At 46.2% G+C, this 13,694-nt stretch overlaps 1 protein-coding gene across 1 annotated transcript; it reads left to right on the top strand.

The window, feature by feature from the left end:
* Positions 1-13,694, top strand: LOC112225487 (serine/threonine-protein kinase LATS2). Its single transcript, XM_024389490.2, has 8 exons — positions 1-557; positions 5,095-5,227; positions 6,864-8,398; positions 8,758-9,000; positions 9,138-9,477; positions 9,586-9,768; positions 9,874-9,980; positions 10,105-13,694. Exons 1-8 carry the CDS (start codon positions 204-206, stop codon positions 10,627-10,629), a joined length of 3,420 nt encoding a protein of 1,139 aa, XP_024245258.1. The 5' UTR covers positions 1-203; the 3' UTR covers positions 10,630-13,694.

Below are 13,694 nucleotides of genomic sequence, written 5' to 3' on the forward strand. Positions count from 1 at the left end.
CAGTAGGAGCCAGCAACACAGAGAAACAAAAACCTTGACCAAGAGAAAGAGAGGAGGAAACATAATCTCTCCTACTGGAGGGCCTTATCTATTTAGGTCACAGAGTTCCAGCGCAAGCTTACCAGTGTTGTGTCAGTGCGTCAGTTGTGGGTGTCTGTTTGGGTGTGAGTTCCCTAGGCTAGATACTAAAACAGGGGAGTGTCATGAGGCCCAAGACGTTCCCCGCTGCTCCGTATGTGGGCAACACGCGCCAGCGCCTCCAGGAGATCAAGGAGGGGCTGAAGCAGCCAGCCAAGCTGGTGAGCCAGGCCCTCCATGGGGGCAGCTCCTGGGGTGAGGGCGGCCGCGGGACCGAAAGCAAGGGCAAAGACCCCGGGAGTCGCCAGCAGCAGCTCCGGCCCCCTCAGAAGTTCAACAACTACCAGACCGCTTTGAGAGAGATCCGCAGGTCCCTCATGCCCTTTGCCAATGAGTCTGGCCCCTCTGGCTCCGCCCACCCTGCTGGAGACGTCAACCGACAGATGCTGCAGGAGTTGGTCAATGCTGGCTGTGACCAGGTGAGGACTGGAGAGTGAGTGAGTGTCTGTGCGCTTTCAAGTGGGAGAATCTGCTCTCGTCTGTATCAATGTCTCAGCTTAAATGCTGGTTCTATAATCATGTCCTGTAAGTGCCTAACATAACTCACAAATGTGGATGCTGAAAGCGCCATTCAACGTCATAATATCCAGAGTACAGTACAATGGTTACATAATGTGGAACGAAGAAATTTTAAAATATCAGTTGGTTTCTTCATCTTCTTTTGGAACGAGTGAATGTCTTGTCCACTCCAGAGAGAGATAGAAGAGGAGAGCGAAGGTTTCTGCAGGAAATTGTCAGCTCACACATGCTCACCTTTCGCCTAAAGAAATAAAGCCTACTATATTTCAGATATGGATAGCCTTATTACAGGGATGCAATTTCTCTGAGTATTTCTAAGTAATAAGGGTCAGGCTGTTCAGCAGAGTTCAGTCTCTTTAAACACCAATAAGTGTCCGAAGATCAGGGCATTTTAAAGGGCTCTGTGTGTTCCAAGCACTTTGACTGGCCAGATACCAGTTACTATAATCAGACTCAATACTGTGGTTGAAGTCTTCAGGACAGGCCTGAGGACAGGCCCTGTGATGGCAGCACTCTCATTTTAAAGAATGCTTAACTGAAGTCTGTGCTAGGGAAAAAACGCTCCTCAGACCTCGGCACAGTAGAATTAGAGATAGTGGGGCGAGAGGGAGGGAAGAAAGACACAAGCCAGATAGATGCAACTCTTTTCCTGCCTACTGACTTTGACTGTCTGTCGTCTGGCTTTCACCATCATAGTGATGGATTGTAGATATGGTGTCTCAGTGAGCGAAGCTGCGGTCGCCTGGTACTGTGTTTGTCCTAGGACGGCCTCCTCAAGTTAACCCAGTCGGACCGAGGAACGGGTCCAGTAAAGACATTAACAACAACATTACGACCATTTAGCAACTTAATTAGTCCTCCGCCCTTTACATAAATGCTTTTAGTTTTCTGGACCAGCCACCAGGCGTGTCGTATGATGGACGGTCCTGGTCTTTTTAGGCGACTGTAACCTAGGGGCCACTGAACAGACCATTGAGTGTGGGCCCGGGCCCGTATTTTCCTACACATTCCACAGCCATAATGGCCACTGTAGTGAGTAGCCTCTCTAGTCTCAACCCCCCTCCATCCCCAAGGGCCCTCTGGCCTTATTCTTATCAGCAGCCTCTCCTCCTCCAGCCACAAATTACACAGCGCTGCGGCAAGTTACATAATCACAGTAAAAGAGGAAATGTTTTGGTGGGGAGCGAGGAGGGGCCACTGGGAGGGGTGGAGTGTGGAGGAGCTCTTTTCCTCTCCTCCACCTTCCTTCATGTGTACAGCGACTGCACTATTACTGTACAAGGGGCGGGCCTGGCGGAGTGGAGGGGAGACAGGAATCTTATGCACACTAAGCATATTAAACCTCTGACATATGAAATGATGTGGTCGCTGCCTTTATGTAATGATGAGGTTAACAGGATGTGACAGAGGCCTTGTGTGTGTGTGTGTGTTTGAGAACTCCCTGGCTTGTTGCTGTAACCATTATAACAAGGGTGCAAATGTGGTTGAGGATATTTTAGGCACATGAGTCCAGTAGACAAACAGAGGGAGAAGATGAGAGTATGTGAGAGGGAAGGAGAGCAATGGGAGGAAAAGTCACCCAAAAATACAGATTTCCAAATAGCTGGAATTCTTTACTTCCTGGCCTGTGGAAGTGAGTGTTTATTTTCGGTTTCCTGTGCCTGTACGCTAGTATGTGTGTGTTATGCGTGAGGGAAAGGGAGGGAAAGAGTGTGTTTTGGTTCAGTGATATGGGCAGGCCCACTCTGATGTACACACACATTGTGTAGAATATCTGTGGCTCCGTTGTTTCCTGGTTCTGAGAGCTGATTGTACTCTGTCGCTATGCAGCCCTGTTTTTAAACCCTTAAGTTTCCTCCCTGCAAATGGAAGCACCCAGTCTGTGTCAGAACCTGTGGATGGCTGCATTAGTCTCTTTAAACTAGTTTAAAGTCCACTTCAGTCCTTAAAATGTGTTTAGCCCTAGTTAGGGTTGTTGCGGTGACTGCCATGACTGCAGTCAAATTCTAAGTGACCGTTGAGTCATCTGTAACCTCCTCTTATGCACTCTGTATATGCGTTAGTAGTACCCAACTCGCTAACGATCATCAGGTCGCAAATGGCCTGGTAGTCAGGGTTCTATTGACCCTCTAACCACTCTGACATAAACGCAATCTAAAATTAAAACAATATCTGCTTCTAAAACTCACCTCACTGTGATGATCAATTTGAAGAAAGAAATTCAACAATGGGTTGAAACTAAGTGGAAAACATGGTTGTTGTGGATATTGCTTCAAAGTCTAATACAAAGAAATAGACAGCACTTTCTAAGGTAATGATTAATTCAAAACATCCATATGCATATTAGAACTTATGCATATTCATAGGCCCAAGCCGTAATGAGTCGAAGACACCCCCCCAAAACAAAAACAGAATTAACATTTCTGTGCTGTTATACAATACACTGCATATTACACAAAAATACTGATTTTAAGATATCTTTGGTATAATTGGTCTATCCTAAATTAAGTTAGTCTACAGTTTGTAGTGAATTTGATTTTGAATAGCCTAGTAATAGGGCATTTTATTTATTTTCGTAGTTAATAGGCTGACACATGACCTTATAGCTAGAGAATATCTCACTACTGTGCATTTCCATCTCCTCTCTTCTTCGTTCCTTTCTCCAGCACACAGAGAGAGGGGGTGGCAACAGTTTCATGAAATGTTTAGGTGTGAAAACATGTTACTATCCATGTTTCCAAACAGATTTCACTTGGTTTCCCAACTGAAGCACCGAGTAGCTGTAGAAACAGGGTGGGAACAGAGCCCATGGCATACAGTTTGGGCAGAATATCACCAGTTGCGCGTGGTGAAGTAACCGGAGTAACCTAAACAAACCAACAGGAAAGTGGCCTCAATTTCTGCCCATTTAATAATGGGACATTGTAAATCAAAACTAATTTGACATATTAGTAAAGACAAGATTAAACTTAGTCTATATAGTCTGATGGGTTAAAATTAGAACATATTTTTGTGACTTTCTAAAGTCCTCTATCCTATAGTTTCATCATGCAGCCCATATATCTTTTGATTTCTAAGACATTTTAAGGTTTGTATCCTTCTCAACTACAGTTGACAAATACGTCTAAATCTAGTGAATAGGACTGGTTTCAAATGATTACTTTTACGCTCAACATAGCCACTTCATATGTGCACTCTCACTCCAGGAATTGGAAAAATATACTTTCTATTTTATTCAGCTGTTCAATTATATTCTTATTACTATAAAATAATATCAAATAATGGAACATGACTCATAAGCATATCTTGTCTGCTAAATGAACAAGCAAACAGCCTATAGCATGGCACATAGCCAGATAACATACAGTAGGCCAACTCACATTTTGTTCTTCTGAAATACATTTTCTTCAAATAATAATGTTTCTTTAGACCTGCTGAAATTACATTCATTGGTGATGGTATATATTCAATTGATTTCTAACTTTTCTTTCATGCAGACGTTCCAAAGGCGCACATCAGCAGCTTGAATGCGTGGAGGTCTGGAGATGCTAAATGTGTTTATGTCAATTAACGGTCAATTACCTTGAGACCGGCAGTCTTATGCATGACAATAACCGGCTGACAAAAATGAATGACCGCCACAACCCTAGCTCTAGTTTATTTTCTGTCAAATGTAATATTCATATTCAACATCATCAAGATTAGTCTTGATTCTATGTTTTAAACAACAACCTCCAGTGGTTCTTTCAGATGAGCAGGAGGATTTGGTTGAAGTTCTCTAACTTACAAGCGGAGGCAGTGTGGGGCTGAATGCCTGTGTTGACTGAGGGCCACACTGAGGTATGGGTTGAATGTCTTTAGAGTGAGGTCATATGACATTAAGGGGTATTTCCTCATGTAGGTGTGCGTCGCCTAGTTAAAGAACGGTCACAGCTTGTGTCGTGTTTATTTTCACGTCTCACTCACTGATGTTTAATGGCTGTTGTTGTTTGTACATTGCCTATCAGCCAGTATGAAAATAGTAGGATAACCTGCATGATCTTTATATAAATCCTAAAATATGTACTACAGTATGGTACAGGACTGTCACCGTAGAGGTCCTTGTCATAAAAATAGCGTGCTGTTGAAAGAAGGTAAAAGGAAAGGTTCTATGTTCTCTGTTTTATGTTGTTGTGTGTGTGGCTCAGGAAGTGGCTGGTGCATGACCCCAGGAGAAGAGGATGCAGGTGCAAGGCCTGCTAAGCGGCTGTTTAAATCATCATGTCCTTATGTGTGCATGGTTGACAATAGAAGAGACAATGACAACAGAAGAGGCTATACACTATCTGGCACTAAAATAATGCAATCTGTTCCACAAAATGAGATGGATGAGTGTCATCAGTCACAGTCTCTCAATGATTTATCAGTGTCTTTTCAACACCGTTGTTTTGCCACCAGGAAATGGCGGTGCGGGCTCTGAAGCAGACGGGCAGCAGAAACATTGAGGCTGCTCTGGATTACATCAGTAAGATGGGATACCTGGACCCCCGCAATGAACTCATCGTCCAGGTCATCAAACAGACCTCACCAGGTAATACAACTCATGCACATACAGTGCATTCGGGAAGTATTCAGACCCCTTTACTTGTTCCACATTTCATAAATGTACAGTCTTATTCTAAAAAGGATTAAATTGGTGACAAAGCTACAACAGGTTGATAGAAATGTTTGCAAATGTATTAAAAGTAAAAAATGGAAATATGACATTTACATAAGTATTCAGACTCTTTACTCAGTACTTTGTTGAAACACCTTTGGCAGCGATTTCAGCCACGAGCCTTCTTGGGTATGACTCTACAAGCTTGGCACACCTGTATTTGGGGAGTTTATCTCATTCATCTCTGCAGATATTCTCAAGATCTGTCTCCAGAGATGTTCGATCGGGTTCAAGTCCGGGCTCTGGCAGGGCTGCTCAAGGACATTCAGAGACTTGTCCCGAAGCCACTGCTGTGTTGTCTTTGCTGTGTGCTTAGGGTCGTTGTCCTGTTGGAAGGTGAACCTTCATCCCAGTATGAGGTCCTGAGCGCTCTGGAGCAGGTTTTTATCAAGGATCACTCTATACTTTGCTCCGTTTATCTTTCCCTCTCCTGACGAGTCTCCCAGTCCCTGCAGCTTAAAAACACCCCCACAGCATGATACTGCCACCACCATGCTTCACCGTAGGGATGGTGCCAGGTTTCCTCCAGATGTGACGCTTGGCATTCAGGCCAAAGAGTTCAATCTTGGTTTAATCAGAGCAGAGAATCTTGTTTCTCACGGTCTGAGTCCTTTAGGTGCCTTTTGCAAACTCCAAGCAGGCTGTCATGTGCCTTTTACCGAGGAGTGGCTTTTGTCTGGCCACTACCATAAAAGCCTGATTGGTGGAGTGCTGCAGTGATGTTGGTCCTTCTGGAAGGTTCTCTCATCTCCACAGAGGAACTCTGGATGTCTGTCGGAGTGACCATGGGGTTCTTGGTCATCTCCCTGACCAAGGCCCTTCTACCCGATTGCTCAGATTGGCAGGGCGTCCAGCTCTTGGAAGAGTCTTGGTGGTTCCAAACTTCTTCCATTTAAGAATGATGGAGGCCACTGTGTTCTTGGGGACCTTCAATGCTGCAGACATTTTTGGTACCCTACCCCAGATCTTAAATAAAGGTTAAAAAAAAATAAAAAATCTGTGCCTCGACACAATCCTGTCTCGGAGCTCTACGGACAATTCCTTCCACCTCATGGCTTGGTATTTGCTCTGTCATGCATTGTCAACTGTGGGACCTTTATATAGACAGGTGTGTTCCTTTCCAAATGTCCAGTCAATTGTATTTACCACAAGTGGACTGCAGAAACATCTCAAGGATGATAAATGGAAACAGGATGCACCTGAGCTCATTTTCAAATCTCATAGCAATACTTATCTAAATAAGATATTTCCAGTTTTTATTTGTAATACATTTGCAAAAATGTCTAAAAACCTGATTTCACTTTGTCATTATGGGTTATTGTGTGTAGATTCATGAGGAAAATGTTTTATTTAATCCATTTTAGAATAAGGCTGTAATGTAGCAAAATATGGGAAAAGTGAAGGGGTCTGAATAGTATCCGAATGCACGGTACATTCTAAATATATGCACATAAAGTTTGAAATGCAGTAAGGATATGAACTCACTCCCCACTATGATTTCTGTCCACAGGCAAAGGGGGCATTCCAAACTCAATGGACCACAGACCACCATTGGAGGGAACAAGTGAGGGCGCCATGCCTCCCTACCACCAGATGGGGGCGCCGATGTATGAGGGTGCTGGTTATGGGCCAGAGGGCGCCTACATGGGCACCCCTCCTGTCATGAACTACATGATGCCCCCCTCGGTTGCGGTACAGGGCCCTGCCATAGGTAACCCCATGGGACGCCCTCTCAGCATGGGAGCCTACACTCCAGCCATGGCAGCCTACCCTCCAGCCAATCCAGGGAACCCCATGTATACCCCAGGCACCACGCAGAATGCCTATCCAGGCAGTATGGAGCAGGCCATGATGGGCTACAGCGTCCCCAGCCAGCCCTTGCAGCTCCAGCCCCAGGCACCAGGAGGCCCTGTCCCAGGACCCCACTACGACTATGGCCACGTCCGGCCTCACATGTTGGAGCCCTCAAGCTACGGCGTGCAGAGGAGTGCCTCCTTCCAGAACAAGATGCCGCCGCTGGCACCCGACAACTACGTCAACATGCAGGGGAAAGGGGTCATGGGCCAGAATGGGGGAGGGTACCCTCCTAACATGTACATACCGCCCCACCCCCAGCAGTCCAGCCCAACCTCACACCAGGTCCACATGATGTCCCGCTCACCCGGTGGAGCCGCCGCTGCCCTGGGGCCAGATTTCTCTGACCTGCTCACACCCTCTAGAGCCAGCCTTAACCTGGACCTGTACGAGCAGCACCAGCACCACTGGGCTGGTCCCCAGGGGCCTGAGGGGGCCCCTCCAGCCAGGCAGCCCCAGCCTCAGGGGCCCTTCCGGGGAGAGGTGCGGGTCCCCAGTAGGACCAACTCCTTCAACAACCGGTCAGTGCCCCCAAACAACGTCCGACCCACCCTGGTCACCCCAGCTCCTGGCAAGCAGGACCCGTCCCTGGGACAACCCAACACCATCACAGCAGTGACTTCGCCCCCCATCCAGCAGCCAGTGAAGAGCATCCGAGTAATGAGGCCCGAGCCGAAGACTGCTGTGGGGCCATGTCACCCTGGCTGGTTGGCTGCTCAGGAAGCATCTGAGCCCCTTGCCTACATGCCTGAAGAGGCCTACTCTCTGGAGCATGCCCAGGAGACCCGCTGTCCACCACCTCCCTACCCCAAAACCCTGCACATGTCTGGGGCTGCTTCAGAGGCAGGGCCCCTGGAGGGACCAGGAGGAGCTATGTGTGGAGCCCCAGACCTCAACACTCCTTCTAGGCCACATGGTGGTAGTGGAGGAGGAAAGGCAGAGGAGAGCCAGGTGAAAGAGAAGACCAAGTCTGGGAAAGGAGAGAAGGCAGTGAAAAACAAGAAGCAGATCCAGACATCGCCGGTGCCAGTGAGGAAGAATGGACGTGATCAGGAGAAGAGGGAGTCGCGCATTAAAAGCTACTCGCCCTTCGCCTTCAAGTTCTACATGGAGCAGCATGTGGAGAATGTGATGAAGACTCACCAGCAGAAACTGAACCGCAGGCTGCAGCTAGAGCAGGAGATGTCCAAGGTGAGACAGAGAGAGACCTAAAGGTTTTGAGGACCTATGTTGTCCTCAAGACCCTACACCTCAAAAACCCTACATGCCTAGAATGGGAGTCAATGAGTGCATGGCTTTATATGTAACAGCTTCTCCAAAACATTTAGAAAAACTCAGGGTTCAGTCCTTTTGATAGAATGTTATGAAATCATACAAACAAAAAATGGCTTTTACTAGTCAAGTAATACATTAGATATTTTTTCCCCCTACATTCACAGTTGATTGAGACATTAGCAACATAAAATATAATATAATAGTAGTAAGGTATGTATACAGTATTTTACCAAGGCAACTCAACCTTTTTATTCTTCCCCTCCCCCTTCCTCCAGGCTGGCCTATCAGAGGCGGAGCAGGAGCAGATGAGGAAGATGCTTAACCAGAAGGAGTCCAACTACAACCGGCTGCGCCGTGCCAAGATGGACAAGGCCATGTTTATCAAGATCAAGACGTTGGGGATCGGGGCCTTCGGTGAGGTGTGCCTGACCCGCAAGGTGGACACGGGAGCCCTGTATGCCATGAAGACGCTGCGCAAGAAGGACGTGCTCAACCGCAACCAGGTGGCCCACGTCAAGGTAAAGCTGAAGGCAAATTATCATGATGACGCGTTGCACCTGGTGATGTTTCCATGTTATTGTGATGCCAAAAGCACATTTCAGCGTTTGGTGTGGAATGGACAATAAAGTGTTTTCTTATTCTTTCTAACCCTAAGGCTGAGCGTGACATCCTGGCGGAGGCAGACAACGAGTGGGTGGTGCGTCTGTACTACTCGTTCCAGGACCGGGACAGCCTCTACTTTGTCATGGACTACATCCCCGGAGGAGACATGATGAGCCTGCTGATCCGCATGGGCATCTTCCCCGAGCCGCTGGCATGCTTCTACGTGGCTGAGCTGACGCTGGCCATCGAGAGTGTCCACAAGATGGGCTTCATCCACCGCGACATCAAGCCGGACAACATCCTCATCGACCTGGACGGACACATCAAGTTGACCGACTTTGGCCTCTGCACTGGCTTCCGCTGGACGCACAACTCCAAGTACTATCAGAAAGGTGAGCAAGGGACAAGACAAAGAACAGGTTCTTTCACTGCGTAGATGCTTTTGTATAGACGGCTTCCCCTTGATATGATCTATATGTAATATCCTCTCCTCTCTCCAGGGAGCCACATCAGACAGGACAGCATGGAGCCCAGTGACTTCTGGGACGACGTGTCCAACTGTCGTTGTGGCGACCGGCTGCAGACCCTAGAGCAGCGGGCGACACGGCAACACCAGCGCTGCCTGGCACACTCTCTGGTGGGCACGCCCAACTACATCGCCCCTGAGGTGTTGTTGCGCAAAGGTGAGGGCAAGACCGGGCATGGTGGAGTAGTTGTATGTTTGATATATGAAATAAAGAAGCCTATTATAATCTTGTTAGTGAGCAGTTGTGGTGTTGTCCTTGCAGGGTACACCCAGCTGTGTGACTGGTGGAGTGTGGGAGTGATCTTGTTTGAGATGCTGGTGGGACAGCCCCCCTTCCTGGCCCCGACACCCACCGAGACACAGATTAAGGTTAGTAGTCAGTCGACTCACGGCTCAGTAAAACTACTGAATGTGGAAATACCATATCACTCCTCAATTGCAGCTCTGAAACATACTTTATCCTCACGGTCTCCCCCTTCCCTTTCCTCTTCAGGTGATAAACTGGGAGAGCACGCTGCAGGTGCCCCCGCAGATCAAGCTCAGCCCCGAGGCTGTCGACATCATCGGCCGTCTCTGCTGCTCCCCAGAGGAACGTCTTGGGAGCAACGGCGCCGGCGAGATCAAGACTCACCCCTTCTTCGACCAGATGGACTTCTCCAGCAACCTGCGCACCCAGCCCGCCCCCTACCGGCCCAAGATAGCCCACCCCATGGACACATCCAACTTCGACCCAGTGGAGGAGGATGGGGGTCCCGGGGCGTGGAGTGATAGCGGAGACAGCACCCGGGCCTGGGAGACCCTCTGCACCCCACACGGGAAACACCCGGAGCACGCCTTCTACGAGTTCACCTTCCGCAGGTTCTTTGATGACAACGGCTGCCCCTTCCGCTATCCCAAGCCCCCAGAGACCAGCCACAGCCAGGGGCCTCCCAGCCACAGTGGAGCCAGCAGCATGGGCCCTGAGGAGGAAGAGGAGGAGGAAGAGCAAGGGGAGGGCTGTGAGCCTGTGTATGTGTAGAAGAGCCCAGACTGTTGGCTTTCTAAACCATGCCCCCCTCTCTCTTTATCTCTCGCTCTCTCTCCAGCAAATCAACACTCAGCACCTGGGACCCTGTCTGCCAACCTCCCATCTACCACTGTGAATGTATGTTCATGTGTGTGTGCGTGCCTCTGTATATGTGGTTTTGAGAGACTGAGAGCGAGTGAGATATTGAGAACAGGACGGCCTGACATCTGTTCAACAATTCAAGCACTACTGTGTGGAATCTACAGCGTGAGCAGAGGCTACAGTAAGAACCCCTGATCTGGGACCCAGAAACAACTAACTGTACAAGGGCTAGGCATGGGATAATGATGCCAGAGGATTGTTATGAAAAAAGACTCATCAGAGCAGGTAGTTCTTCTAAAAGGCTCCCACTGCACTGTGGAGGTTTACAAAAGTGTTCAGATAAGAGTTTGACGCTGGGACCGTGACCATGCGTGTTTCTAGTGGTCATAGTGCTCTATCCCATTCCTTCCGCCCTGGGTCTTACAGAGATCACTTCTTCCAGGTTGACCTTACCCCATGAAGTAAACACAAACACTTGCTTGTCTCTTCCTTTCTGAGACTTGGGGACTAGAACCAGTGTGTGCTTTGGAGACTGAGCTGGATGTTAGGTTGGACTGGACTGAATTAACTAGTGGGAAGAATCAAAACGCAACACTTCTCACACAGCTGTGACAAAATAAGCTACCAAAATACACATACACATGCACACTTTGCAGGATGGTTGAACTACACAATCTAGGAGGGGGCAATGAGGTTGTCCTCTGCAGCTAACCACCTGAAGTCCTCTAAAACCACAGGGTTATCTTACACATTTCTATCAATGTTGTTTGGATGTTTTTCAAAGGTAGATGGTCTGACATGGCAGTCTAGAGATTCCCCCAAGGTTAACTAGCTGTGTGTCTCCTACCTTCAACTTCACACGTTTTTTTTCTCCAAATAGGTGATGTGGGATGCCGCCATCTTGTGGTTAGAGAGCCAATATGTTGTTCCCTTACCACCCCTAAATGATTCTGTTTTGAGTGTCAGACCCAGGGGAATGGATGTGATGGGGAAATACTCGTAGCAACAACAACAAATTCCTTTGGTTGAAGTGCCAGCTGCCAGATACATGGATGATATTGTTATTTGAGTCAATCAATTCCTTTCTCGGTATTATTATGATGACTATGTTTTATTGAGCTAGTTCTGAGGAAGGTGAACTACAAGTGTGAATCATTGCATTGTTGTGGATATGGATTTCGTGATTACATACATGTTTGGTAAGCAGTCACGCCTATCCATGTCTCAACACAACACATACAGTACACCTGCTCTAAGACTGTCATGTACTGTGACATTACTGATGCTGTGCTTTTTAGCCACATTGACATTTCAAAGTCCAACCTGCTAGTGCACCACTTCCACACGCGCAGTATTATAGAGTTAACACATCCAAGTGTCCACACAGTCTCCTCGGTCCGTATGGAGACATGGCAGAAACATGTGATAGTATGACTATGTGCAATACAGAAAATACAATATATCCTTTTGTAAACACTTACAATTATCCTTTTGATTTTTTTAATACTGAAACACGCTATGTACAAATATATATTATATTGGTTTATATATTTTCCGTATAGTTACATGACCCAATGCTGCTTATTATTGTGATTAATATTATTATTTGCATTTTTATCATTATTTCATGTACTTCTTTCCTTTTTGTGTAAAAAGAAAAGTGTGGGTTTGCTTGCCAGTGTGTTTGAGTTTGAAAGTGCTTTTTTCAATGAATGTTGGTGCATGTCTATCCACCACAAGATGATGTTGATGATCAGTGTTTGTGCAGAATAACGACAACAGCGTTCCTGCTCTCTGCAACTGGGCTGGCCCTGTGTGTAGGAGAGTAGGGATGGAAGAGGGAGAGAGACAGACAAGTGATAGAGAAAGATGTGTTTCAGAGACAAAAGGAAAGCTGGGCAGGATTGGTTATAAAGTGTCAAATATATGAATAAATAGCCTCCTTTGTATTATAAGCCCAAGTATGGTAAATGACAGACTCTTATTGGTACATTTTAATGCATCCTAATGACCACAGGTTAATTTGACCATTAATATTATGCTTGTGTTAAATAATTGTTGTTATGCAGTGGAGCACTGCTCAAAGCAGGAAATGCTTTATTTTCTCCAATATCTCCATATGCTTATTGACAATCAACCATTGACGCAGTCTTGTATGTCCAACTGAATAACAGTATTCCATATGTGATTGCATACTGACGGAAGGGTCAAGAAGTTGCAAGTTCTGCTGTATGTCAATTCCCAAACATTCTAAGTGCACCAATATGTATCTCAAAGATCAGATTTGTGACATAATATGAGGGAAATATTTTAAACAATGACAATTGTTTAAACGTGCCATTAATGTTTTTGCTCACTTGCATGACAAAATGAATTGAAATGAACATGTTTTTTATAATATGCTTCATGTCTTCAGGATTGGGCATCAAATTCACTTAATTTGATCATCGTTGTCAGCGCAAGTGGGATTGCCAATCCACCAGGATGGACTACTCAGTGAAAAATAGCTTTAAAAAGAAACTGCTCACCGAGTCAGTTTTTCTCGTGTGTATGAGTGTTTTGTATTAGGTGTGCTGTGGATGATGTGTGGTTTCCCTGTATCTGAGTTTTGAAAGTGATGACTGACAATCTTTGACTGATTTGAGATCTTATGTAATGACTCATGATGGGATTTAAAAAAAATCTATGTACCTTTTTGTATTTTTACTCTCGGGAGTTTCTCATGTCTTTGATCCTCCTTAATGTATAGTACAATTTTGTTACTCTTGAATATATATTTATACAGATATACATATTTTTTTGTATCTATATTCTTTTTAATTTCCTCTGAGCTAATGTTCGAACCTCTTTGTCTACAGTAATATAGACAATATAATTTGGACAGTATATCACCTTTTTTACATATGTATGAATTTGAAAAAATGCTTTCACTGTCCTCACGTGTAAAATATATGTATAAATTTAAATTAACCAGC

Source organism: Oncorhynchus tshawytscha, linkage group LG26 (genome assembly GCF_018296145.1).
Source record: "Oncorhynchus tshawytscha isolate Ot180627B linkage group LG26, Otsh_v2.0, whole genome shotgun sequence".
Classification (NCBI taxonomy): domain Eukaryota; kingdom Metazoa; phylum Chordata; class Actinopteri; order Salmoniformes; family Salmonidae; genus Oncorhynchus; species Oncorhynchus tshawytscha.

Excerpts from the sequence above, each read along its gene's own strand:
- LOC112225487 (XM_024389490.2), top strand. The coding sequence starts at position 204 with ATGAGGCCCAAGACGTTCCCCGCTGCTCCGTATGTGGGCAACACGCGC. Across the intron at positions 558-5,094 it reads TCAATGCTGGCTGTGACCAG|GAAATGGCGGTGCGGGCTCT; the intron begins GTGAGGACTGGA and ends TTTTGCCACCAG. Across the intron at positions 9,769-9,873 it reads TGAGGTGTTGTTGCGCAAAG|GGTACACCCAGCTGTGTGAC; the intron begins GTGAGGGCAAGA and ends TTGTCCTTGCAG.